Here is a 25,700-nt window from a genome sequence, read left to right on the forward strand (position 1 = left end):
AACAAAAAGCATTTGCTGAGTTATGGGTTGTACCTGGACTGTCCATCATCTAACCACAGCACCTGTTTGACAGTGCGTGTGTGTATGCTTGTGTGTGTGAATATGCGTACCAGTGTGCATGTGTATGCATTTTTGTGCGTCCATCATCCTGAAGCAATTCTCATTATACTTTCCTTGTTGGCGTGATCCATGATTTCGATATCCCTCTGGGTTTTCGAGAAATTGAAATGTGCTTCTCAAGCCCAGGGGTATTTAGGTTCGAGCTTTAAGGCTTTTAATGGCAACATTATATAGGCTGTGTGTGTGTGTGTGTGTGTGATCATATAACATTAGTAAAAGCAGGAGAGGAGTGACTGTACAGCAGAGAACACACCAGAGACAGAGTAACATTAGCTACTAGCAATAAGCTAGCAACATAACTGCTTGACTTCCTGCCAGTTTTCAGAATAAAGTTCTCTGATTTAACAAGGGTTGAAAGTTGATGGGAGATCATTTCTAGCACATGTCGGAAGTAGTTTGTTCCTTCTACAACTGTATCATCACAGTCAGTCCCAAGGAGGTTAGTTGGACGGTAGAAGCATAGCCGAGTGGTGTTTAGTTACATGACCGGTTTGATCTCTGAGGTTTTCTGGGTGTCTCATCCTTGTCGTGGACTTGCTGTCTGAAGATGAAATTTTGATGATGTGTGAAAAAATACCAATGCTGATAATTGATAACTACAATTGTACTACTACCAATTATGTTTTTACATGTTTTATTATAGTATCTGGTCAGTTCTGTTTGTTCAGCACAGCAGAACACAAAACTCCAAAGGACCATTGTAAAAAGTATCCTACAGTGAGGACAGCTGTATACAATGTAATACAATAATAACATGTTTTAATGAATGCAAATTAATGTGAACTACTGGTTAAAGCATATTGAATAGACCAAGCAGTTAAATAGGTGAATAAATCAAGGAATTATCTTAGAACAATAACTCAGCAATGTGATACAAACTAAGGAGGACTTGTCTTTCAATTTTATTCAAATTACAATTTTATAACAATTTCATTTCACCAGGGTCTGAATTTCATTTTATTAAAAAAAATATAGAAAGTGGATGGATGGATTATACAAAAACTGAACAAATCAAAAGAAAGCTCCAAGGGCTAGGGTTGAATGAGGGTTTGTTCTGTTGAAAAATGTCATCCTCTGACAAAAAGCTGTGGAACAAGAAGCACAAGAAGAGATTTTTTTGAACCAGAAAATGTTTACTTGTTTTAGTCATTCATTTTGAGTGGTTAACTCACTCCCTTATGGTTACTTCAACTGTTTACTATACTAAAATAGACATTTAGTGGGTAAAATAAGTATTTACAACATCACCAATTTTCGCAGTAAATATATTTCTGAAGGTGTTACTGACAACACCACACATGCAAGGAAATCAAACCGTAGATGTCCATAAATTAAGTTGTATGTCTTCACTCCGTTGTTCCAGTGTATCCATATTTTGGCAAGAAGTGTCTGACAGTGGATTCCTTTTTCCTTAAGTACTTTTTTACTACAAGTACCTTGGGGTGTACTTGGACAACAAACTGGACTTTTGTAAGAACTCTGAAGCTGTCTACAAGAAGGGCCTCAGCCGTCTCTACTTCCTCAGGAGGCTGAGGTCCTTTAACATCTGCAGGACCATGCTGAGGATATTCTATGAGTCTGTGGTGGCCAGTGCCATCCTGTTTGCTGTTGTGTGCTGGGGCAGCAGACTGAAGGTAGCAGATGCCAACAGACTAAATAAACTCATCCGGAAGGCCAGTGACATTGTAGGGGTAGAGCTGGACTCTCTGACGGTGGTGACAGAGAGGAGGATGTCGTCTAAACTCCACACAATCTTGGACAGCATCCACCACCCCCTCCATAATGTCCTGGCTAAACACAGGAGCACATTCAGTGCTTGACTCATCCCACCTAAATGCACCACAGAGCGCCACAGGGAGTCATTCTTACCTGTGGCCATCAAGCTCTTTAACTCCTCCCTCTGAGTGATAAACATATTCTTCAGTGTATCTCATGTCATTACTTAACTGTGCAATACTTAAACTGTGCAATACTCTTTGTCATAACTACTGTGCTTTGTAAATAGTTTATGCTTACTCTTACTCTTACTCTTACACTTTATCCTATTTCTTATTTCTTAAAGTCTGCACTTTTCTAATTATTATAATTTGTAATTTCTTACTTTATATTACTTCGAGAGCTTTAAAAAACTGTAACAACAGAATTTCCCCCCGGGATTAATGAAGTATTCTGATTCTGATAATGCCCGCACATGTCCTACATTCCTGGATAATTTCTGTTGGATATTCATGGTTTAAGTAGATTTGTTTGCCCCTTACTTGAATCCATTTCTACCAGACTTTCTTCAGAATCATTTCATTCATCTAAAACTGTAGGAAGATGACTACAATTGATCTGGGAGCAGCATTTGGGCTTGGTTTATGAGCGAGGGCTCAGTGTGCTCACTGGATCTAGAGATTGGTCCCCTCTGGGAGCTTGAGTTTGGTTTTAGAAGTTGCTCCAGATATCTGGCTGTGGAGCTCCCTTCCGTGTCTTCTGGTAGACTGAAGACTCAGATCTTGTTTCTCCTTGATCTCCCTTCAAGATCGGTTGATTTTCTGTTCTGTTCTGATGTTTGCTCCATCATCTCCGTTAGCACATCATAAGCATCTATCTTCCACTGTTCTATCTCTGCTGTGCGTGCCTGAGCCTCACAGATTTTCACCTGCTGAGCCTGTAGCTCTTGGTTGTTCTGTGTTGGCTAACGGTTTCTTGTTGGAGATTGGTTACTTCTTCCCTCATCTCTCTCTTCAGCATTCAGACCAGTGCAGTCAGCTCATGGTGTAGCTCTTGTTTAAGGTCTTTATTATCACTGCTAATGGTAGCAAGCTCGATTCACAGTGTCTCTGTGCTTTCTTGTCCTTCCATTTTCTCGGTTGGATCTTTTTTGTGTTCTTTAGCCGCATGTTTGGAGATTTCTTCAATTACAGGTTGCTCTTCAACTTGTTCTTGCTTTTTAATGTTTTTCCGGCTTCTTCTCTTGTTTGTCCCACTCATGCCTTACTTTTCTCTGTCAAGTTACACTTTTATTGTGGGCATAGTTTACCCAACGATGGAGAGCTATTAACTATGCTCCTACTTTCAGCTTCCCAGAGAGGGGCTCATAACCATGTTAGAGATGGGGACAGGTAGGGACAAAGACAACCTCATGTTTTCAGGGATTGTCGTGCCGGTTTGACGTAGGTGACTTCTTAAACTCTTTTTCCACACCACTTGCTGATTAATCTCAGGATGTCCAAACACTCTGGATCATGAGTGGTCTTTGCTGTCATGAGGAATTTGCCCCAGTCTGCTTTGTTGGCTGCTTTCCCCTTGATTCCGAAATCAATTTTTTTTCCTCAGAACAGGATAGCCAGTGACAACACATGGCAGTGAGAGATTGCTGGTATCAGCAGCCACCAGGGAAGTTTAATATAAATTCTTCTTGTCACGTGGCAGAACCCGATTTAATCCATGTTTCGAGGCCATCAACGCCTAATCACAGAGCTGCTCCTCCTTTGTGCCAGTCTCTTCAAAGGGAATGTCAGTCCCCAAGAAGTCTGAATAATCCAGTGCATCCAGCGTGCCCTCATCGAAAGCCTCACACACATCCAAGAAGTGGTTGAGGAAGATGTAGGTGATATTTTCCCAGCCAACAGTCATGCAGGCCAGTCCAGCCTCATAGAAAGCCTTGTTTTCAGGCACCAATTCAGTGTGACACAGCAGAGACACCGACAGTTTGGCGAATAGACTTTTCAGCTGATTGATTTCAGTTGTGGCACATCTTGTGGCATAGTAGTGCGCAATCAGCAGCATCTGCTCAAAGTCTTCATGGGCCTCAGAGTAGTCCATAGTCCATGGCTAACTTAGACATGTTCTCACACAGCTGTTGAAGGAAAATGTGGAGGTCTGCCTACATGTGGTAAAACTCTTTTTCAACGGTGTTTGGAAGGTTGACTATCTTATAGAACAGGTGGCTGTAGATGTTATGATGTCGATGTATTAGCTGGTTCTTCATAGTGTATGTAGAGCTGCAGAGCCTTTAAAACCTCTTTCTCATCTGTGAGGTATTTGGCGTACAAGGCCACATATTTATGGAGGACTGTGAAGCTCTTAGATGCAGTCTCCAGACAATTTCCCACTGGCCACTCTTTACATACATATCCAAAGCAGCCATGACATCCACATTCACCAGAGAGACCACTTTGCCTTGGTCTTTGAGGTGCTTTATGAACCTCTGGTCCACATAGCCTTCATAGCGTGGATCTATCTCTTTGGTTACTCTCTTGGCTTTATTCTACTCTTCACCCTCTGTAAGAACAGCAATTGCCTCTCTGACCAGTTGCATGTCCAAGAGGTAGCGTCCTCATAGTCTCATAGCTCTCATAGTCATCCTGAAGCATGGAGATTTTATGGGGAATATATTCTTCACAGATCCGCTTAGCATCACTCCACATATCAGCATCTTTGCAGTAATTTACAGCCAGTTCATGTCTCTGAGCTCGAAATTCAGTCTTTTTGTGCTCTTTCTTTTAAAGCAGCACTTGGCTTGGCTAACTAGAATCTGGGGAACACTCAAGATCACGGCTCTCAGTCACCCTCTGCGCATCGTCCCATTCTTTGTTAAGGAGATACACGAGGACAGCCTCTTTTGGCTTTCCCGCTTTGATGAACTCAATCTCAGCCTCAGCAAACTTGCCCTCATTTTCCAAATGCATTGCATGTTTGTGGTGGATCTTTGGTATCTCTTCCTTCCTTGTATGATGTGCTAACTCAAAGGCAAAGTCAAATGACAAGTTATCTGAAGCATATTCAATTACAATATCTAAAAGGCCGAACTTGTTGAGCAGCTTGACCTCTTCCTGTCTTTCCAGTCTCTTGGCCCACAGGTAAACCAAATGCTTCTGTTCATTTGTATTTCCATGGATCTTGGCAACCCTATGTGCCTCCTCCCACATGTCATTAACACAGTACATGTTGACAGTAGCCTTCCAGTCTTGAGCCTTTACAAAGTGATACTGCCTTTGAGAACTTGGATTGATCACTGAACTTATTGGCCAGGAGGAGGTGAGTCTCTGTCAGATGATGTTTGACTACCAAGCATAGGGCATCATCAAACATTCTGTCCTTCATAAACATATGGATGGCAAGATTGAGGAGTACATGTCAATAGCATCTTGAATTTAACTTCCTTTCACAAATATTTGCTTTGCCATTTCATAATCATGCATGGAAGCATAGTGCTGAGCTGTGTTCATATAGTATTTCCCTGCCGACAAGTCTTTCTGTAACTCCAGGATTTTGACTGCTGTCTTGAATTGCCGAGCTGCGATGGCTGCCTCAATGGCTTTCATGTAGCAGTCTGCTTCCATGAAGTGGCAGACGGCAGTGTCCATCTGTTTCTGCTGGATAAGGTGGTCTCTCCAGGCCTCTTCTAGTTACACCACATCATCAGGGAAGGCAAGGCGAACCGGCTCCACTGCTTTCTTAAATGCATGTCCTTTAGAGAAGCACTACAGAGCTTGCTGGTTGCTACCAATCTCCATGTGAAGATCTCCAGCCCTCTTTGATGAGACTCTCAGTAAGGCAGTTGACAGTTTTCTTGTTGGCAATCTGGGACTGGCTGATGACTAGACGGGCAGCTTTAGTCAGAAGCCCGGCCTTTAGATACAGCCTAATGGCTTCATGGAATTCGCCATTTTTCTCCATCACCTCGCCAGCCTCCTCATGATGACCTGTCTCTGTTAACCACTGGTAGTACTTCCTGCACAAAGTATCCAGCTCTGGATGGCAGTTGGATTCATCCAGAGCCATGGAGCTGTCCCACATGTAGAGCTCCTGGTACGTCTTCATTACTTAATAAATGGCATTATGCTCCATGTCGAGACTCTCAGCCAGTTTTTAATAGTCATCCAGCACACCCATGTGAGCTTGTTCTTGATAAGATGCTTTCCCACTTTGGTTCATTTGGGGCAAGAACTTTAGAGTCGAGACCTCACCCAATGTCATAAAACATATTTCTGCAATGTGCAGTTGGTGTGCCTGTAGAGCTAACTTGCTGAGCTTCTTCCACATAGCCTCAGTCTCTGGTGACATCTCCATGGTCTCAAGCAATGCTAAAGCATAGTCCCTATCATTAACACTGGTACCAACACTGGTAACGCTGGTCACGTCACTGCCAAGGACCCACTCTGCATAGGAGCAGAAAGGCAGTAGTGTGGTCTTTTTACCACTCTCTATGTAATACAGGTGGAGCTCATTTTTCCTGAGCAATAGTTTACTGCCAGTTTCATTCAGTTCCAACCAGTCAATCTTAGATTCATAGCTGATGGTGCCAAGGTTGCAGCCTCCAATCAAATAAACAACAGCAATGGTATCAGTGTCAATCAGATACGCAAATCTTTTGTTGCCTACTACTCCTCTTTGCTTTCTCTCATTTATACAGATGCTCAGAAGATGAGGATTCATGAATTCTGTTCTGAATGATCCCAAGACTTTGTTGCTGCTAACTCCACCAGGCTCAGTTCACCACCATCTAGAATCATGCAAACTCTTCTGTTTTCAAAAAAGGAAATTTTCTTTTGGCAGCATGGTGGTGCAGTGGTTAGCACTGTCGCCTCACAGCAAGAAGGTTCCGAAGAGTCCTGACTTGGGCACAGGATCTTTCTGTGTGGGGTTTGTATGTTCTCTTCATGCCTGCATGGGTTCTCTCTGGGTACTCCAGTTTCTTCCCACCATCCAAAGACATCAAGAGGGGACTAGGCTAATTGGATACTCTAAAATGACTCAAGGTGTGACTGTGAGTGTGAATGGTTGTCTGTCTATACTGTATGTGTTGGCCCTGCGATGGACTGGTGACCTGTCCAGGGTGTGCCCCGCCTCTTGCCCGTAGCCGCTGGGATTAGACTCCAAACCCCCCCCCCCCCCGCGACCCTTAACAGGAATAAGCGGAAGAAAATGGATGGATGGATGGATGGAAATTTCCTTTTCCCTGAGAACCAAGCCAAGGGACCTCACCCAGTTTATCTGTGAACAGGTCTCAGTATGAGACTGTCAGAGGTGTGAGCCACCAGGTAGCAATTTTTTTTCCCATAATCATTACGTCCTCTTTTTCATAGCCATAGTGAGACTTGATGACTGTGTGTGTTCCCGTAATGAGATGCTGCACTTTTACTTGGCCCATGCCTACATAGGTAATTTCAAATGTATTGTTATAGTTGGCTGTTATAGTTTATGCAGGCAATAATCAAACAACTCCATTCAGAGTCCCATCACTGATGTTTAATCCATCTTTTTTCATGCCAAGTTAGTGATGGTGTAGGGATTGTGAATCTCTACAGGTTTGGCTTCATTTCACACACATCTCCTCGGAGCCCAGTTTTACACTTGCATCCGGTCATAACTGCCAAACACAACAGACTGCCCGCTGGGGCTGGGGCTGGTGGTGGCAACAATGAACTCCTCTCTATGCTCCTGACTGTAGTCAAAAGTCTGCAGGATGTTCGGATGTAGGCTACCACCTTCTTGTCACACCCTCCTATCATGATACTGGTTGAGCCCCAGGCCAGGGCATAGGGTGGGCACGGATGAATAAAGAGCTAGTTCTGAGTACCCCGTGAACCGTCATCATCAAAGACATAATGTAACTCTGTCCCATTAGCATCACCAGACAGGATGGCTTTTCCTGAAACATTGGATACCAGTGAGATGACACAGGATTCCACGTCACAGATGGTTGATGACTTGTTTTTATTGGGATCGCTCAGCTGAATCTTGCCATTTACCAATCTATAAACAATTCTATGCTCTAGCCAAAGGAGACATCTCACTGCACAGGTCTGCTAATATTTGTGGAAAATTACTTCTTTTTTTTTTAACCCCCCCCAGTCATTTCCAGTTCTTTAGGCAAAGATTATGTTTTCCAACTTGCCGATGGCAAGTTTCATGGGGGCCAGAGAGAACGCTGTGTCATTTACAATGTAGCTGCATGGGATTATGGCTATCCACCATACATGGCTATATACAGTATACACTATATATGGCCAATATATAATTACTATGTTCACAATATATTTGTTTTACTTATGTAAATGTAATTGTAGGTATTTTTTGTAAACATAATTGTAGCTAATCTTAAAACCTTTCCAAAAGAATTGTTGTGGGATCAGCATCAGGACCAAAAAATGTGACCGCAACAGGAGGGTCAATTGAAGGCCTGGCACCAAAAACCTTATGCATGTCCCCAAAGAACTGCCAGGTGGTGGCTGTGACTTCACCATCATCAGTGCCAGATCCAGATTGGGGGTTTTAAGCTCCTGCAATAAACACACACACACATACACACATAGTATGAACCCAACATTAATTAATAAATATATTGAATTACAAATGATGCTTTAAAGCTTTTTATTATTTACAGTAGACCTTGAGTAACTGATGAGAAATAGGTTAAAGAATACATGGACACATGAACTGTTGTGCAACTCTAAGAAACATAATTCTCTGATGAGGCCTACCTTATATTTTTTTCTTTAAATTTTCCCACTTTCTGGATACCTGACCCCCTGGGGTGACCCCCCCGACCCCCGACCCCCCCCCCCCCCCGACCCCCGACCCCCCCCCCCCCCCGACCTAATTCTCTGATCATAGCAGAATTGAACAGCAACCAATAAAGACAAAGAACAAAACACAGACGTCTGTATGTGGTAAAGCAACTTTAAAACAAATGACTCACTCCCAAAATGGTTTGGCAGCACTTTTCAATCTCTGAAAATGCTGCTCATTATCTGCTCTATAGCCAATAAGCTGCCTGGTTTGCTGAGGAGTCCCTGAGATGATGGAACATAGGGATATTATTGTAACATTGTTGAGATTTCAAAGAAACCAATGCTTGCACTTTCTATAAACTGTAAAGGTAACAAACCCAGATCATCAAAATATGAGATGTTGAACAGGTCATTCATACACAAATCAGCCTTAAAACAACATATAACATTAGCTATTAAGCAAGCATACAACGATACAGACACACAAAACTAGTGATTTTTTTTAATAAATATAATATAAATGTTATAAAAGAATGTATATAACATATTGAAACAACATTTCCGATGGTTATCATAGTTTTTAAATCTTTATTTCCAAAAAAGTACTTACATTTATGGAAGTCTTTCGTAGCTTGTGAATCGTTCCCAGATTCGCAAGGCATTCTGGGAGATTTCTCGTAAAAATCGCTTTGAAGTGTGCCTCTGAAAAAGCCTCCGTGTAGAGGGCCCTTGCACTCTGCCCTTCCGTTCTGCCTAAATAGGAATTTGGACATCCCTACCCCTATGCACGAACATGCAAAACGGAGGGATAGGGGCAAGTGGTAGGGTTAAGGGGTGAATTGTATTCACACAACATACAAACACCACAGAACATCACTGGAACTCAGGACTCAAGGAATTGATCAAAGTGGGAGATCAAAGTCAGAACCAAGAGATCCAATCTTGCTGGCTACAAATATCTTCTTCATTACTTCCCTTATCAAAGTACAACAGATCTGCTTCCATGAAATAGAGGAAATAGAGCCAATGTTAACATAAACCAACATATCAATACAATACAATAGCTTTTGTTTGTTTGTCTCAACCTCTCTGGGTAGTGGGCATCAGTGTTTGCATGTGCCCCAGGCACAACCTTTGACCATATTGGTAGCCTAAATAAAAGTTATTTGAGCAAAACAAAAACCTATGACCAATATTTGCCTTAGGAGCATCTGTTTTCTGTCAGAGTTCAGAACCTCTGATGTCAGAGGAAGTAAAGTTGCTATCTGTAACTCAGCAGGGGGCTGGGCTTACGCAAAAGGTAAATATGGAAACGCAACAGTCGATGCCAGTGATATGAGCCACACCGGTCTCTTCCTGTCAACTGATAGGTGGCATCCATCGACAAATTATTCAAATAAAAAATATACAGACCTATGGTTCAAAACCTGAAAATCCAAGCTCATTGATACCACTATCCCTAGAATGTCCCTTTCTGTAGAATTGAGTAATAAAAACACCGTTAGGAAGAACATGGTATTACATACAGTGTGTGTGTGTGTGTGTGTGTGTGTGTGTGTGTGTGTGTGTGTGTGTGTGTGTGTGTATGTGTGGTAAGTTTTTATGTGATGGCCTTGTCAAATGCACATTCGTTTCCTTTTATTTTTTTCTTATTTTAGTGTCATCTGTCCATTTGTGTGTTTTCATCTGCAGGTTTACAGGAGATGAATTATCATACAAATTGATTAATACATTGTACCCAGCGGTAAAGATTACATGACGGAGCATGTACCCAAGAAGAACTATCAGATGTCAGGATTGCCACAATTTCTTAAAACTAAAGACTAAAACCGGTAACTTGGTGGAGAGCAGCAGCAAAAGGCTGTTAAAAATAAAGTTCAAATGCCTGTGAGTGCGCTGCCCTTTCTGACTGTGCGTACACTACACTTAATTTTAAGTGGCAACCAGCTTGACTAAAGAACAGTCAGGGCATCAGAAAAACAAGAGGACTATACATTTGCAATCCCTCCTTGCTCTTCATAAAAGGTTCTCTTTTGAAACAGTTCACATGTCCGTGTGAAATGAATAAAGAAAGAGGGAAAATTATAGATCCTTCAACAAGCACTTTTAAAGTGACAGTAATCTGTGGTACAGGAAGTGGTTTGGCAGTTTTTTCTGACATGCACATAATACAGGTTCATCATTAAGCATGAGTGACAAAGCCTACAGATTTACAAGATACATCCTGAAAAGGTTGTTGTTGTTTTTTTCCTTTTGTATGGTTCCATGTGAGATTTCAAGTCACTGATTTTTAAGTATTCCAAAACTATAATTTAACCAGATTCAGTAAGATAATTGATTTGATATCAACCATTCTAACAAGGGGGATAAGATGAGTACAGAATGGGATACCAACGCATTTCAGACAGTTACATGTTGTGTTCAGCTGTACGTGGTGTGCTCATGTATGTAATGGGTGCAGTTGTGTGTGTTGCTACATAGTTTTGACCTTTCTTGGAGAACAACAGTCTCGTTAAGTGACAGACAAGCTGTAGCTAAAAATGTCCCGACATTAAAAGCACCAAGCCACTGTCAGCAGGCCCTCCTCCCAATCTACTATCTGCTGCACAGATAATCAACTTTTCTAGTTTGACACTCAACTAGTTAACTGCGCGCATCACAAATGTTAAATTTAATTGGTTCCCTTACAATTGAAGGACATTTCCCGTGACACCTGTCTAACTGTATGGTGGATAGCCATATAAAACCATGTGCAGTGTCACTTTCAAGAAAAGAATACATGCTACTGTACTCATTTAATAACTGATTTTATGAGAAACATTCGGTAAAATAAAATATTTTTTCAAATGGAATGATTTGGTTCTTTTGCAAAACCAAGAAACTAATTTTAAAACCATCTTAAGGTCTTAAATGTTTACTCACGTCCTTCTGTCTTTAGATTCCAAAATAATGAGCGCAACAGCAATAACATTACTTTAAAACTAGAGGTCACCTGGAGAGCCTTCACTCCTCCAGGGCTATATGACATCATCAGATCCCGTTTGGGATCATTGAAAAAGTTTTTTCTTTTTCTTTAACCCTTGAACTTAGTTTGATTGTTTATAATTGTAAGATATTTAGTGTAGATTATTTATATGTTATTGTATTTAATGTGACCTCCTGATGAAGTAAAGTATTGATGATGAGGAATCATTTTACCAGAATTACTGTATTCACAGTCAGTCCATTTGTTCACAACTTGTTTTTGCTACAATAAAAAGATCTCCCCCAAAATGTCGCAGGTTCTTCCTTTCATCAAGCTGCATTCCTTTTAACGAGTTTGGTTAAAATCACCACGCTGTTTTTGCGTAGTCGTACAGACAAATCAAATAAACGTACAGGAGCAGAAGAGATTATCAGGTACTTTCAGACAGGTGAACAATGAACAAGAGGCGATTGAGACAAAAAGGTAGATCTCGTACGTCATGTTATTTCATTAAATCTGTTCAATCCTCTTCAATCATTAGGAAGCCAATCAATAAAACCCCGAGACTGTTTTTCAAATCTGTGTTTGAATCATTAAAACATTTACTCGCCATAAAGAAGTTGGTTCCAAATAGAGAGTAGGAGCACTAGAAAAAAGAAGCTCTGGGCTCCAGATTGCCTGCTGACATTCACACATGGTCTGTGGACGATGATTCACCATATCTTTTTACAGCATGGCCAAAAAAAAAGAAGAAAAAAAGTTGGAAAGTCTTCCTCACACTAGCCTGCTGGACCATCTTTAGTCATGACTAAACAAATGTCATGAAGTGTCACCAACATGCTCCCCTCTGTTCTTATGCATGACAAAACAAGGCAGTGTATGTTGCAGTGTGAAAACAATGATGCAATAGAAGGACTGGATAAGACAAACGGTTTAAGCAGAGTTAAGTAAGCTTGATTCCATCTATTAACACTGTTTGCCTTCTCCTTTATTGCCCTGGGATGAATTGCAGCCCTTAGCAAAAGCCGTGCTAAATCAAATAAGATTTACATACATTTACTCGAGTTCATTCAGAATCCTGTTTATGCTGATGATTCATTGTGTGTGTGTGTGTGTGTGTGTGTGTGTGTGTGTGTGTGTGTTGGCATATATCTTCTTCAGTGTTGTTATACTGCTGTGTATACATGGATTGATGGCTTCATGTACAGTCGAGTCATAGGGTGACAGAGACCGTGTTAGGGTTTTACAGCAATCTGCACACCGGTGGAATATTGGTTGGATTCCAAGAGCCTGGAGTACATCAAACATACGGCAAAACAGCTGCTGCTGTTTGAAAGATAAGCCAAACTCTCCATCATACCATGTGACAGCTGAGAGAGCCACTGCTGCACACATCCATCTCCATAGGCTTGTCTCTGCACCTCACTCTCTCATATATACACTGTATATATACGAAACATTCACTGGCCAATTTATTAGGTCTACCAGACACTATATGATGTAACAAAATCTGCAATGGATGATTAAAATGTTCAGTTGTTCTTGTTTGTGAGAGCTGTCGATTTATTTTGATCCCTTTAGACCTGATGTGACGTGCGGCATGCACTCTTTGAAGACCTGATTAAACATTTGCATACATTTTGATATTTGATTACTGATTTTTTTTTTAAATCTCTGACAACCCAAATTGAGGCTTCCCAAGACAATGTGAAGGTACATTTTTATCAAAAAAAATTGGACTGAGATAAGAAGACTTAAATCGTCAGACTTTCACTCAGCTGACTTGCATTAATAGAATTTGATGAGGATGACGAAGTGGGTTGAAGACAAGCAAGGACATCTGACTAACAGGGACAGCTGACTGACAAGGACATCTGACTAACATGGACATCTGACTGGACCAAGTCTAGATGGAAAGAAAAAAATGTCGGCTTAACCTAAATTGTATATCTGCCAACACAAAACACGTGTGTGTTTGTGTGTGTGTTGGCGGGGGGGGGGGTGCAGATGGTAAGGAGCAAGAATCAAACAAGGAATGGGTAAATAAGGCAGTAGAATGAACAAGCAAAGGCAGGTGTGACAAACTCCTGAATGAGTTGAAGGAAGTACAGCGACTGACAGGAAAGAAGGAACAGGAAGGATCCAGCAATTGAACAGGCGTCCTCCCAGGAGACCTATACCCTAAGGAAATACAGTGATCACTGCTGTGTGTGTGTGTGTGTGTGTGTGTGTGTGCATGTGTGTGAGTCACAGTAGGTAGTGTCTGTATGAACTATCACACAGTTTATGTATGACGCCTCCCTGCTGAGGGTTACAGAGACTGAGAGCAACCTGCTTACAACTCAGCACTACACTCTTCTAGCGCCACACTGTCACACGTTTCATTTGTTTGTTTGCGTTTGTTTACTTCGAACAAACGCTCGGAGCCAGTAGTCAGGTGAAAAAGTCCTCGTTTGTATCTTCTGTATAATATAAAAATTATAAACCGTGTAAAAAATTTGAATCTTGATTATCATAGCTTTAACTCCTGGTTAAGTTATGCAAACTGGACCGATGTCTCAGGAAGAGATTAAAATGTATTCTGTGCACTCAATTTGAATGGAATTATGAAGATATTCACTGTGGCCCTTTTATGGTACTTAGCCAAAATATTTTTTTCTCCTAACAACCCAACAAGTTGCTCATAAGTGCCCTGTAAACCTGTACCGCTGCCGTGTTTGTAGACGACACCTGTCTCTTTGAGCAGATAAGCAGTGTGCTTGGACTCATGCAACATGTATTTGAAAATATTCCTGTTCGGATTTGGAAATGTGAAAAATTACCACTGTGTTTGAGTGACCCCTGTGGCAGAGCACTCTGCTGATGATTGTAGAGATTGATCAAGTGGACGCTGGAGGGAATTAACAAACAAAAAATAATAATTACCCCATTTTTGTTTGGAGTCTAACTTAATTTGACATTTCGGCCGATTCAGTGTTTCCCGCATATTTTAACTCTTAACTGGCAGGTGCGAAGGAGGGTTGACTAGTGTGTGCGTGTGCGTGTGTGTGTGTGTGTGCGTGCGTGTGTGTGTGTGTGTGTGTGTGTGTGTGTGTGAATATTGAACATTTATCAATCTGAGAGAGGGGGAGCAGGGCAGGGCACAGAGGGGCTGAGCAAATCGATGCTCTTTGTCCACGCTTGTAAAATATCCATCTCGTAACGACCAGAAAATGGCTCCCTCTGTATAAGACAGCAGAATCACATGATTGTCGTTGGGTTTTCTTGGTGGGTGAGGCTCAAACGAAGGGAGCTTGCGCACTACTACTACATTAACATGATTGGTTTTGTTGGTGAGTTTGAGAGAACATACTGGGTTTATTTTTTTATGTTTTTGTCATTTTCATATATTTCTCAGGATATATCATGACAACCTTCTTTATGGGGTGGGGGGGGGTGGCGTGTCTCAGTATGAAACCACTCACATTAACAGTGATGTTATGTTATTCTGTGCAGGGTTTTGTTTAGACCCTGCTTGATGTTTAGTTAAAAGTACACTCCTGGCCTTTCCAAGAGTTGAGGTCTAATGAGCCACACTATTGGCATTGTTCCTTTATAGATAATCATTTGTTTAACTTGTTGAAATGATGCCCTCTCCAAACAAAACACTTCAGAATTCTTCTCCATCATTCACAGTGAAAAGACAGGAATTTCAGGAGAGGATATTGATTTAAAACACATTTGATCCCATTCAGGCTCCAGTTTCAGGTATCTGACGTGTATTCTGTCCAGTCAAGAGTATTGAGAACATGTGAGAGGCGGCCATCGATTGGGAATATTCTGCTTGTGGTATGATAAAATGGTGGAATGAGAGAATGAAATGAAAAGTGTTTTCTGTTTCAGCTTGCCAGGATTTACCGAACTGTTGTGTTGGTTGCTTGGTAACTGTACTACTCTGAGATACAACTGCAGAGAGTGTAGTGAAAACGACTCCCATCATTTTACTCTTTTCTCTTTCTGTGCTGCTTGTGTGCGGCCGTGCTGTTGTTATTTCCATCTTCCTTCCCTATCCCTCTTCTTTCCATGCCTATTGACCAGGATAGATCAGAGCCACAGTTGTGACAGTGAAGTCAAACTTTGACAGCGTGTTTGAAAGGCAGGAACGGAGGTATAGCGAGGTCCGAATTTGTTGAGTAAATATTTCACAAAGCCTTCAGTTTCATGTAGAAAGCGGTGTTGGTAAAGATGTGACATGGGTCACCCTGCACCTCAGTCACTCCGTCTCCATCTTGACCAAGAGACACAGGTGTGAACGCATCACTGTCTGCGTGCATTCATTCACATTCAAAAGCTCATTGTGTTTGTTTTGTTCTTCTCCCATTTATCCCCTGTGGTGCGCTAGTGAATATACTTGTGATGCTGACAGCAAAATTTTGTTTAAAGAAAAAATAAATAAATAACAGACAAAAGAGTGATGATAAAAATGGATTTAAAAAAAACAGAATAAAGAACAATCACACATGCGCTCTCTGTTTACTCTGCACCTTGGTGAGCTATGAATTTGGGGGGGAAAAAATCGGAATCTGAAATCTACTTTTGATTCACAGTCCAATGTAGACCGGACATTCATGAGAGTTGAAAGTAATCCGCTTTTTCTCTCTGATGATCCATTTAACCTCTTTGCAATTTGTGCTATCAGATATTATGGGAGATTATGCATGTTGTGCACAAGGGGAGTGATTTATAAATCTGTAAAGAAAGCACAGTTGTATTTTTATACCCTGCAGATTCTGCACCTGCAGTTAGATTCTCTTTGTTCTTCCTCTCTCGCTCTTTTTTCAGGCGCTGTCTCTTAGAGGTTTTCAGGCTCACTGGAGGCATTCCAATAGATCCATCAATTTGGCAAAGCAGTGTGTGTGAAGCATAAGAGTCATTCCCTCGGGATACACACGCAAATACACAGCCACACACACGTTAATAGACAATCTATGTTGTTTATGTCGCTCTCCTTTGTGTTTTTGCCGGCAGGATGTGTCAGGCAGTGCTTGTGTTGTCAGTTTGGTCCTCAATGTTGTGCTTTCTTTTGTTTCTTTCTTTTTTTTTGGGGGGGGGGGGTCATACGTGGATATAAGGGTCTATATGGGTCCCACCCAGCTGATCATCCAAGCATCTCATATCAGGGCGTGTTCAGTGTTGGACGCCAGTCCCGTCTGGGTTCCTGCTAACTGATGACAGTGCTGTCAGTCACAATCTATTATGATTCCTCACCAGTGTTTGCATGCAAGACTGTCGTCCAGTGCGGAGCGCGCACACACTCGCTTGTCTCTCTGAGACAAGGAGATGGTGCAGCAATTTTGTTTTTAATAAAATGCTTTCGAAATAGTTTTCTTTTTCAAATTATTTGTGAATATGTGTGAGTCTTCTCTTGATCCATAGTGCAGCAACTGGCAACAGCACGGGCATCAAGGTTGTTCTGTTGCTCTTGCATATACATCCAGATCAGGGCTGCTGTGTGATTATTTAGATCAACTGTATGCATCTCATTTGCAAAACCTGGTTGTACAAGTCAACCATCAGCACAGACAAATTCTTAATTTTCATAAACCAAACACCATTTCGGCATCAGTTAAACATCACCGTAAGTGTTTACATCAAATAAAGCACGACATTGACTAATCGACAACCTGATATCTACAATATGTCCATATCCTTCTGGGTCTTGCAAGCTCATTAGAAAGCAACTAGCTTCCTTACATGATCCAGATAATGTGACGTGACTAATTAAAAGGTGCTACACTGTAAGGTCTCAATTTGCTGATGAGCTAAATCAGGACACTCTTCTTTCAGGACTGAACAATCGTGGCGTGTCAGTTCTCCACCGCAGCACTCCTGATTGACATCCAAGATAAAGACTATGTTGTTTCTGCATAAAAGCGACAGATAGACACGCTGTTCTTCCTACAGTTATCTAATCACTTACTGTCTTCTGTCTTTTTTTTTCTTCCCCTCCTTTTTCCCCTCTCTGTTTTTCTGGCCGTCTTCCTCTCTTGTTCATCTCCTCTTGTCTACTCTGGGACACCAGTGATGGCTTCTAAAGGGAAAGTTCGAGGTGAGTGGCGGCTGTTTTTGCCTGCTGTAAAAAGTCCCTTCAAGGACCAGGACATTGATTAGTCATTTTTAGTTATATTTTCTAATGATTTGAGCGCATAAACAATGAGAGGGATTGTCTGAGGTCATCGGACACACGGCTGAATCTTTTTTTTTTTTTTTTTTCATAATGTCACATTGTCCTGAGCTTATTGCCAAGCACTGGAGAGGTGACAGTAAAATCACAATGATCCAAATCTTTCTCCGTCACATACTTGTGTCTGCAAGATGGCAGAGAAGAAGGGATTATACATCACAGGGAGTCAGGAGAGTAGAGACGACGTGTGTTTATTTGAGAGGAGATAACCTGATTTCATTCAGCTATGTGCTTCAGTAAATATTGCCTCTCAACACTAAGAATATGGATAAGCACAAATATAATCTCCTTCTGTTAAGTATCTACCTAATGTTTATAGAATGGGGGGGGGTGTTGAATCGAGTCAGAGCAGGGGAAAAGTGAGCAATCTGCCCCACAAATCAAGTTATATTATGGAATATTTGGCCAAAAAGCAGCTTTTTTTCTCCGTTTCTTGTGGAATGCTACAGTAAAATGCAAATATGCCGCTTCTTTATTTTTTTTTTTACAGAAATTCGAGCTTGAAAATTAAGGTAGATCCGTATAAACCAGATGATCGTCAGACCCAAAAATGTGACTAAAATGTTTGCAAATCAGTGCATCGCAGGCAAAATTTACAAATAGTTTAGTTCTTTTCTCTTCCAGACATGATGAAAACGGAATATAGAGTGAAATGAAATAATATAAGCAAGGCAAAAATAAAGATTTGGCCTGTTTGAAACACTGAATACCCACAAAACTCTAATGTTATTGATTCGATATTTAATTGTTAAAAATGTAATATTTCTTAATACATTTTACAATCTGCACAATTGCAATGATGTCCACCTTCTTCAGTTGTGGATAAATAATATCTGGGATTAAAATTTAGTCTCTCTTTGACTCTCCACTTTCACTCTGTTGTCCTCTTGTCCCTTTTTTTCTTACTATTTCTGTAGCTGTCGTTTCAGTGTTTCTTTGCTGTTGTCAACCAGCCTCAGCCTGTATTAGTACCTTGAGAGAGATGGAAAAACTACAGTCAAATACCCTCGTGCGTATTTATACTCAGCCAGTAAAGCTTATTCTGATTCGGACAATCTTTAACCTCTCTGCTCATCCTGTGCAGCCAAAAATCTGGGGGGAAAAAACCCCTCCTCTCATTGTTTGTGACTGATAACCATTCTCTTACCAGTGTGTGTGTGTGTGTGTGTGTGTGTGTGTGTGTGTGTGTGTGTGTGTGCGCGCGCATCTCTTTGTATGTGTTTGTGTTCTATCTTTCTATCTTTCCCAAGGGAGCTCTATTTGAGTAAATTACGTCCACCATTGAGATATTAAAGTAATAGGATGGCGAGTGTCCCTTCTGTTTGATAACAGTAATGGTCTGTTCAGATAAAACTGTTGCTTTCCAGCTCTCAACCAATCATTACACAACTCCCAAGTGCTTCGAGCTGGTTTCATCCTTTTCGAAAGTTTCCTCGCAGTATTCTCCACCATTTCCTCTTCCTCCTGCTCTCATCATCATCATCATCATCATCGCCATTTCCTCATTTTCATGCCTAACATGCCTTTCTCGACCAACATCCAGTTATTTGAATCCAACTGTGAGAGCTCATTCACCGTTGACCGCCTCCTTTCTTCAAAGGTCCCCATAACCTGGCTATCATCCTGTTCCATCTAAACTGTGACAGTATAGGAAATCTATTGCTCTCTTAATAGAGGAACAGAGGCTGTGTAAATCAAGAGTCAAGCACACGTCTCCCTCCTGCCCCTCCTGCCCTTATAATGAGCCGATTGGTAGCAAAACATAAGAGAGAGATAAGATGAATGCTGACCAGTCAGCAGGTAAAGTGTGTGAGATACGTGTGTGACTGATGGAGCGAGGGACTAATTAAGGGCCTTTTTCACACACCAGCCAGCCACAGCATTAAAACACCTTTAATATAGTCATGTAGACTCTGTCAAAACAGCTCCGACCCAGATTCTGAGTCAGATTAACATCAAGGTAACGTGGAGGCCAAGTCAGTGCCTTGAACTCATGTTCCTCAAACTTTTTATATAATAAGGCGGACAGGTTTTTTGTTTGGTTTTGCTGCCTAAACCCAACCAGCCCCTATCCAGAGTGCTGTCCAAACTATCTTAAAAAATTGCATCTCCATGTGCTTGCCGCAGGGCTTGCACAGGTGCACCGATCGCTCATGTTCCTCAAACTTTTTATATAATAAGGCAGACAGATTTTTTGTTTGGTTTTGCTGCCTAAACCCAACCTGCCCCTATCCAGAGTGCTGTCCAAACTATCTTAAAAAATTGCATCTCCATGTGCTTGCCGCAGGGCTTGCACAGGTGCACCGATCGCTCATGTTTCTGCACAGTTACAGAAATACACACGCAAAAAAAACGTTTTCATAAAATATCGTGCAAATGTTCAACGAGAATACTTTGGACCAAGCCATGTTCCTCCATCACTCCACGGTCCAGCTCTGACTAAAGTGTTGGTGTGCTCAGCAGTCGGCATCACTTGGGGGCTACGCAGCCCCCAAGTGCAGCAACCCGTGATGCACTGTGTTTTTCCTCGTCAGCCAGCATGAACATATCCTGCCATTTCTGCCATATTCACTCTTCTTAAAAGTACTTAAATTGCTGTCATTGGGGGGAAAAAAGAAGCAACATTAAGTCAGAAAAGAAGGATGTTTGTGGATGAATCACTATGTTTTTGTGTGTCTGTTCTTTCTTTTGAATTCTGGCATATTGATATAACTTACCAAATATTATGTGGGTGCTAGAAGAGGGTTCTGGCTATGTTTCCTGCTTCTAACTCACCAACTTCACGAAGGAACTTTCACTGGTGTCTCATATATCCCACTCCTGGGGTGAAGGTTTGTATGTGGACTGAGGGATCAAGTCCCCACTGATTTCTTTGACAGAATTGTCAAAAGCCAACTGTTAAGCATTATCCTTGAAGAGAGCTGCTATTAGATCAGTCCTCCAGTCTCCAAGAAGCAGGTGGTCAGTTGGAGCAGGTCTTTAATACAACATCTTAAATTACTCTATGGGAGAAAGAAGTTCAGCTCTGGATATATCAGTCAGTATCCTTTAATATTGAGTAAAAGTACACAAGTTCTCGCTGCAAAATATGAACCGATCAAAGGTTCTCATGTGCAAAATGACAAAATGTTCTCCTTTCTCTCTTGTTGTTATGAGGCATCATATCACATCATTATATCATAGGGATATAAGGAAAAATCGATATATATTTTTTTCTTGCCATTTCTGGAGCGTAAAAGCATTTTTGTTCTTCTTTTAAAGAAGGAAAAGCCTGCCATTAAAAAAACAGAACTCACGCTTTTATCCCTTATAGTTGTCACATGAGCTATGAGGTTTAGCTCAAATTATGTACTCAAATGTACTTACGCTGGGTTCCACTAGTCTGATCTCAGCTTTCAGCCGAGATCTTCAGCGTCAACCCTTCAACTGTTGGCCCTTAAAAAAAAGAAGAAGAAGAAGAAGAAGCATGGCTGCAAAATAAGTCTGTCACAGCAGCAAAATGATAAGAGCTCCTTTTAAAAGTCTCTCTCTCTCTGCACACTGAATCCTGCAGATCCCCCCTGGGGCATGCCGTGCCCCCCCCCCCCCCCCCCCAATCCCTGCTAAATGAACAGTATCTGTCAACACATCACCACACATTAAAAATCACACTGTGTCATGTTGATTTGGGGAATTTGGGAGTTTTTGGTGGCAGCAGTGATTAGTCTGATTTCCCTCATGAATGCCACCCTTGCCTGCTCTCACCCCGTGTGAAAGCATAAGAAATAAATTGCTTTCAGTGATAAAAATAAGAAGAAGAAGTCATTTCTCCTCTACGTCAGTTTTAGAAAATTGGAGATTTTCAATAGTACCAATAAACCTGATTTCCTTGACCTTATGCTTTTATGACATTTAATTTACAAAACCTATTAAAACAGCAATCGTGTGGATGACTGCTAATAGTGCTTTGGCCTTATTTTAAGACGAATAGAGTGTAATATTTGGATCATGCTGTACTGTACATCATTGCCTTTTGCATCCTTTTTGTCCTGAAAGTAAAACAAAAACACAGGGATTTTGCTACATCTGTCACTTTTCATTGGTGACACACACACACACACACACACACACACACGCACACACACATGCACACACACTATTTCAGGACATCCACACAAGGGCCTCCTTACCATGAGGCAAACACAATTATAAAAGGAAGTGCACCTATGCATCCATAAATCCGGCCGGTGCCATTTAAATTCCTGTGTTCTGCTTAACATTTCAGAGAAACACCACTGTGAGAACCAGCACTCCTCTGGCCGTGTGAAGTGTGTATTGTTGTTTTGTTTTCATTCTTGCCTCAGTCATTTTCTTGATTCCGAATATGAACTTTTTACCTTTTTGCCTTTGCTCTCAGCTTCTTCTTGTGCACACTTCTGCCAACTGGAAGTGTTTACGGAGGCCAGGTTTACCTCTGTCATAAAACCATGAGATGTCTGCCCTTGGCTCAGAGAGGATAGTGAGATTCCTGCCACTCTGGACAGAGTGTGCTTGATCTCAAGCAGCTTACACACTGAGAATGGGCAGAGGTTTATATCTATGCCCTTTGAATTAATGTGGCTGAATCAAGGGCATGAATACTGGGCAAAAGGATATCGGTGTCTGGAAGTGTGTCTGGCCTCCCAATTGAAATTATAGTATTTGTTTCTTTGTATTGAGATGATTTGTGTGGCTGCTGAACAACAGCATTCAGCTCTTGCAGTTTTTGTTAAGCTACAAAAGGAGGAACTGCTGTGTCATTTTTAGAACTGTTAGCATTATTATTATTATCATTGTTATAATCATTTGTCGTAAATAGAAAGAGGTGCTATCATTGGGGGGATTCTCCCAGCAGGTTTTGTCACTTCTTTTTAACAACTTAAGTGTGTATCAATCTCATCTCATAACAGAGAAATCGGACCTTGTATCTGATGCAGCATATGGTTTTTTCTACAAAGAGCTGACACAACTTAGTTATTTATATATACACGTGTATATATATATCAAGGCCCAAAGCAAGTCATTTGAAGCCCAACGTCAAGCTTTGTTTTGGTTTTTATGTCGCGATTGTATCTTCCACAAAACCTTAGAAACAAATGTTTTAGTGGGTATCGACAATTCCATCAAGTTTTTCAAAAAAAAAATCACATTTTAGGTTGTTTAAAAAGCTTTTTTATATAAATGTTTTAGCACCAAATTGGTTCAAAGGGATAAACCAAGGTTTACACTGAGTGAAAAACAAGTCTAAACTCTAATTCTCAAGTCAAAGTTAAATATTCAGTTTCTTTCATATTTGTTCACTATTTTTTAACTGCACACTGTAGGTAAATGTAGCAGTTAAACACCAGATTTAAAAAAAAATGTGGATATTTTTAAACAAGCATGAAATTATAAAGCGATATAATGGAAATGTTGATGCTCAGGAGCAATTGTTGAGAGTATGAACTACAAACAGGTAGATTAAGGTATTCTTTATCAGTCATCCTCAAAAGAGGAGGACATAGAGATATAAGTGTGTGTGTGTGTGTGTGTGTGTGTGTGTGTGTGTGTGTGTGTGTGTGTGTGTGATGCACATTCACATTCAAAAAAAAAGTTTTGTTCAGTCTTGTCCATTAATGCATCATTTATCAGCTTTCCGTCTTCATAATGGATGATAAAGTGGGGGGATGTGACTGCGGAGGCGAAAGTCTACATGACATTTAAATCTATTTGTTCAGCTTGAATCTGATGGGGGATACATGGGGGGGGGTGCAACTGAAATAAAAAAAAAGATTAAAAAAAAACTATTGCGATCAAAAGCATAGAGATATAATTCAAGGTCACAGTCTTATCCAGTAATATTAAGACAAGCACAAATTCAGTGCTCTTGAAAAATATTTTAAAAAGTAAATGTAAAAACATCCATTTTCTACACCACTTATCCGTTAAGGGTCACATGGGGGGTGGAGCCTATCTCAGCTGACATTGGGTGGGAGGCAGGACATAAAGGATGATAAGATGGATGTGATGGGAAGGCAGCAGGTTAACATGGAATCAAGTCAAAAGTGTTAAGACATGATTTAAAATTGTGTGGCTGAAAGCTCGTGTAAAATTATATCTGTAACTGTTTTTTTTATTTGCTTTTAGATGAAATGTAATGAGTGAGGGCGGCACGGTGGTGCAGTGGTCGCCTCACAGCAAGAAGGTTCTGGGTTTGAGTCCCGGTTCCATCACAGGATCTTTCTGTGTGGAGTCTGCATGTTCTCCCTGTTCCTGTGTGGGTTCTCTCTGGTACTCCAGCTTCCTCCCACAGTCCAAAGACATCAAGAGAGGACGAGGCTGATTGATACTCTAAATTGACTGTAGGTGTGACTGTGAGTGTGAATGGTTGTCTGTCTCTATGTGTTGGTCCTGTGATGGACTGGTGATCTGTCCAGGGTGAACCCTGCCTCTCACCCGTAGCCGCTAGTATAGACTCCAGCCCCCATGACCCTTAACAGGAATGAGCAGAAGACAATGGATGGATGGATGGATGGATGGAATGAGTGAAGAAAATTGTTATTCATTATTCCAACTATGTGTCTGCATGCCATTTAAAACAAGAAGACGTGCAATAAACATTTAGATGGATCTGGAACAGCTGCCTTGGGTGAATTCAAACTTCAAGAGGAGCTCACCGAGATTTTAGTCTGACATTCGGATGTCTTTTTGTTGTTGTGTAATCTTTGAATGGGAGGACAAAGAAATCAGTATTTTGATGCAGACAAACCTTTGTTAATAAATACAATATCATTTTTGAGATGAAATTAATGAAGTGTTTGGGTTTGGTGAGGAAAAACCGCGTAGTAGAGAGCAATATATAGCTACTGATAACACATTATCTGTTCGATAAGAACAAAAAGTATACATTTTATAGTTGTATCACCATTTCAACACCATCCATCCATCCATCCATTTTCTACCAGTTATCCTGTTAAGGGTCGTGGGGGAGCTGTCTAATCCATTTCATCCCCTTTCAGTCAAATTTTTGCGTTACGTAATCCAAGTTGGATGTGAATACCGTCTTCTGTCTCCTTTTTCCAAATGTAGCATGTCAAAATGCACATTCATTGTAAACTCTCTAAGTCTGGGAATGCCTTGCAAATTTTCCTTCTACAACAACACAAGATGTCCGCACATGCACGCAAACACACACACACACACACACACACACACACACACACACACTAAGCTTCTAGGGCTGATATTTTGGTTGTGACCAGTGGAACCAACCTTTAAAAAAAAATTCCCAATCTTAAAAAATGAAACAAAAGTGTCTTGCACCCCCATTGCTTTACACCACTCATTGTTCTGGCCTTACAAATCCATCTGACAGCTTCTGTTTCTCCTCTCTCTCTCTCTCTCTCTCTCTCTCTCTCTCTCTCTCTCTCTCTCTCTCTCTCTGCTGCTGCACGTGCCCTGAACGCAGCGTGGAGAGAGGTAGCTGCTATTCTTTTTGCTCTGACTCCAGGGGCTGAGTTGGACATCAAGTTTGTGATGGCAACATCAACGGCTGCCGAGTCTAATTACTGCAAGTAAATGACAACAGCGGCACCGTATAGCCAGCCTCTCAGGTGCAGGATAATTAATTTTCATATCTTCAGATCAAAAATGACTTGAGGTGGTTGTACACCAGCGCTGATAGACAAGGAGAACTCCACCCTGAACTCACAGTTGCATTCAGTTCTTATCACTATCAGCAGATAGGAAGTGGGAACCTACGTATCTACATATGTTGAGGCAAATGGATACATATCTCAGATATGTCCGTATGCGACATATATCCTCGATTTTTTATGCAATTCACATCCAGCTCCTCCTCCTTACATAGTAAACATGACTTTTCAGAGCA

The 25,700-nt window shown here is 41.1% G+C and overlaps 1 protein-coding gene and 2 pseudogenes across 4 annotated transcripts in view; 1 reads left to right on the top strand and 2 right to left on the bottom strand.

Moving 5' to 3' along the window:
• Nucleotides 1-25,700, top strand: part of cadm2a (cell adhesion molecule 2a) — a 224,811-nt gene that overhangs the window by 141,955 nt on the left and 57,156 nt on the right. For 3 of the 4 annotated variants that reach the window (XM_086226028.1, XM_086226029.1, XM_086226031.1), the window contains exon 2: nucleotides 17,651-17,677. The exons of the other annotated variant lie outside the window; for it this stretch is intronic. In XM_086226028.1, coding sequence (XP_086082154.1) covers nucleotides 17,651-17,677 — 27 coding nt within the window. The remainder of the gene's footprint in view (nucleotides 1-17,650; nucleotides 17,678-25,700) is intronic. 4 annotated transcript variants of the gene reach the window in all.
• LOC147248708 (intraflagellar transport protein 172 homolog pseudogene) lies at nucleotides 3,291-4,444 on the bottom strand (annotated as a pseudogene).
• Nucleotides 4,446-15,653, bottom strand: LOC147248709 (intraflagellar transport protein 172 homolog; annotated as a pseudogene).

The sequence above is a fragment of the Aulostomus chinensis genome, chromosome 15, assembly GCF_037954235.1.
Source record: "Aulostomus chinensis isolate RoL2024-O1b breed Wild chromosome 15, RoL_Achi_v1.0, whole genome shotgun sequence".
Classification (NCBI taxonomy): Eukaryota; Metazoa; Chordata; class Actinopteri; order Syngnathiformes; family Aulostomidae; genus Aulostomus; species Aulostomus chinensis.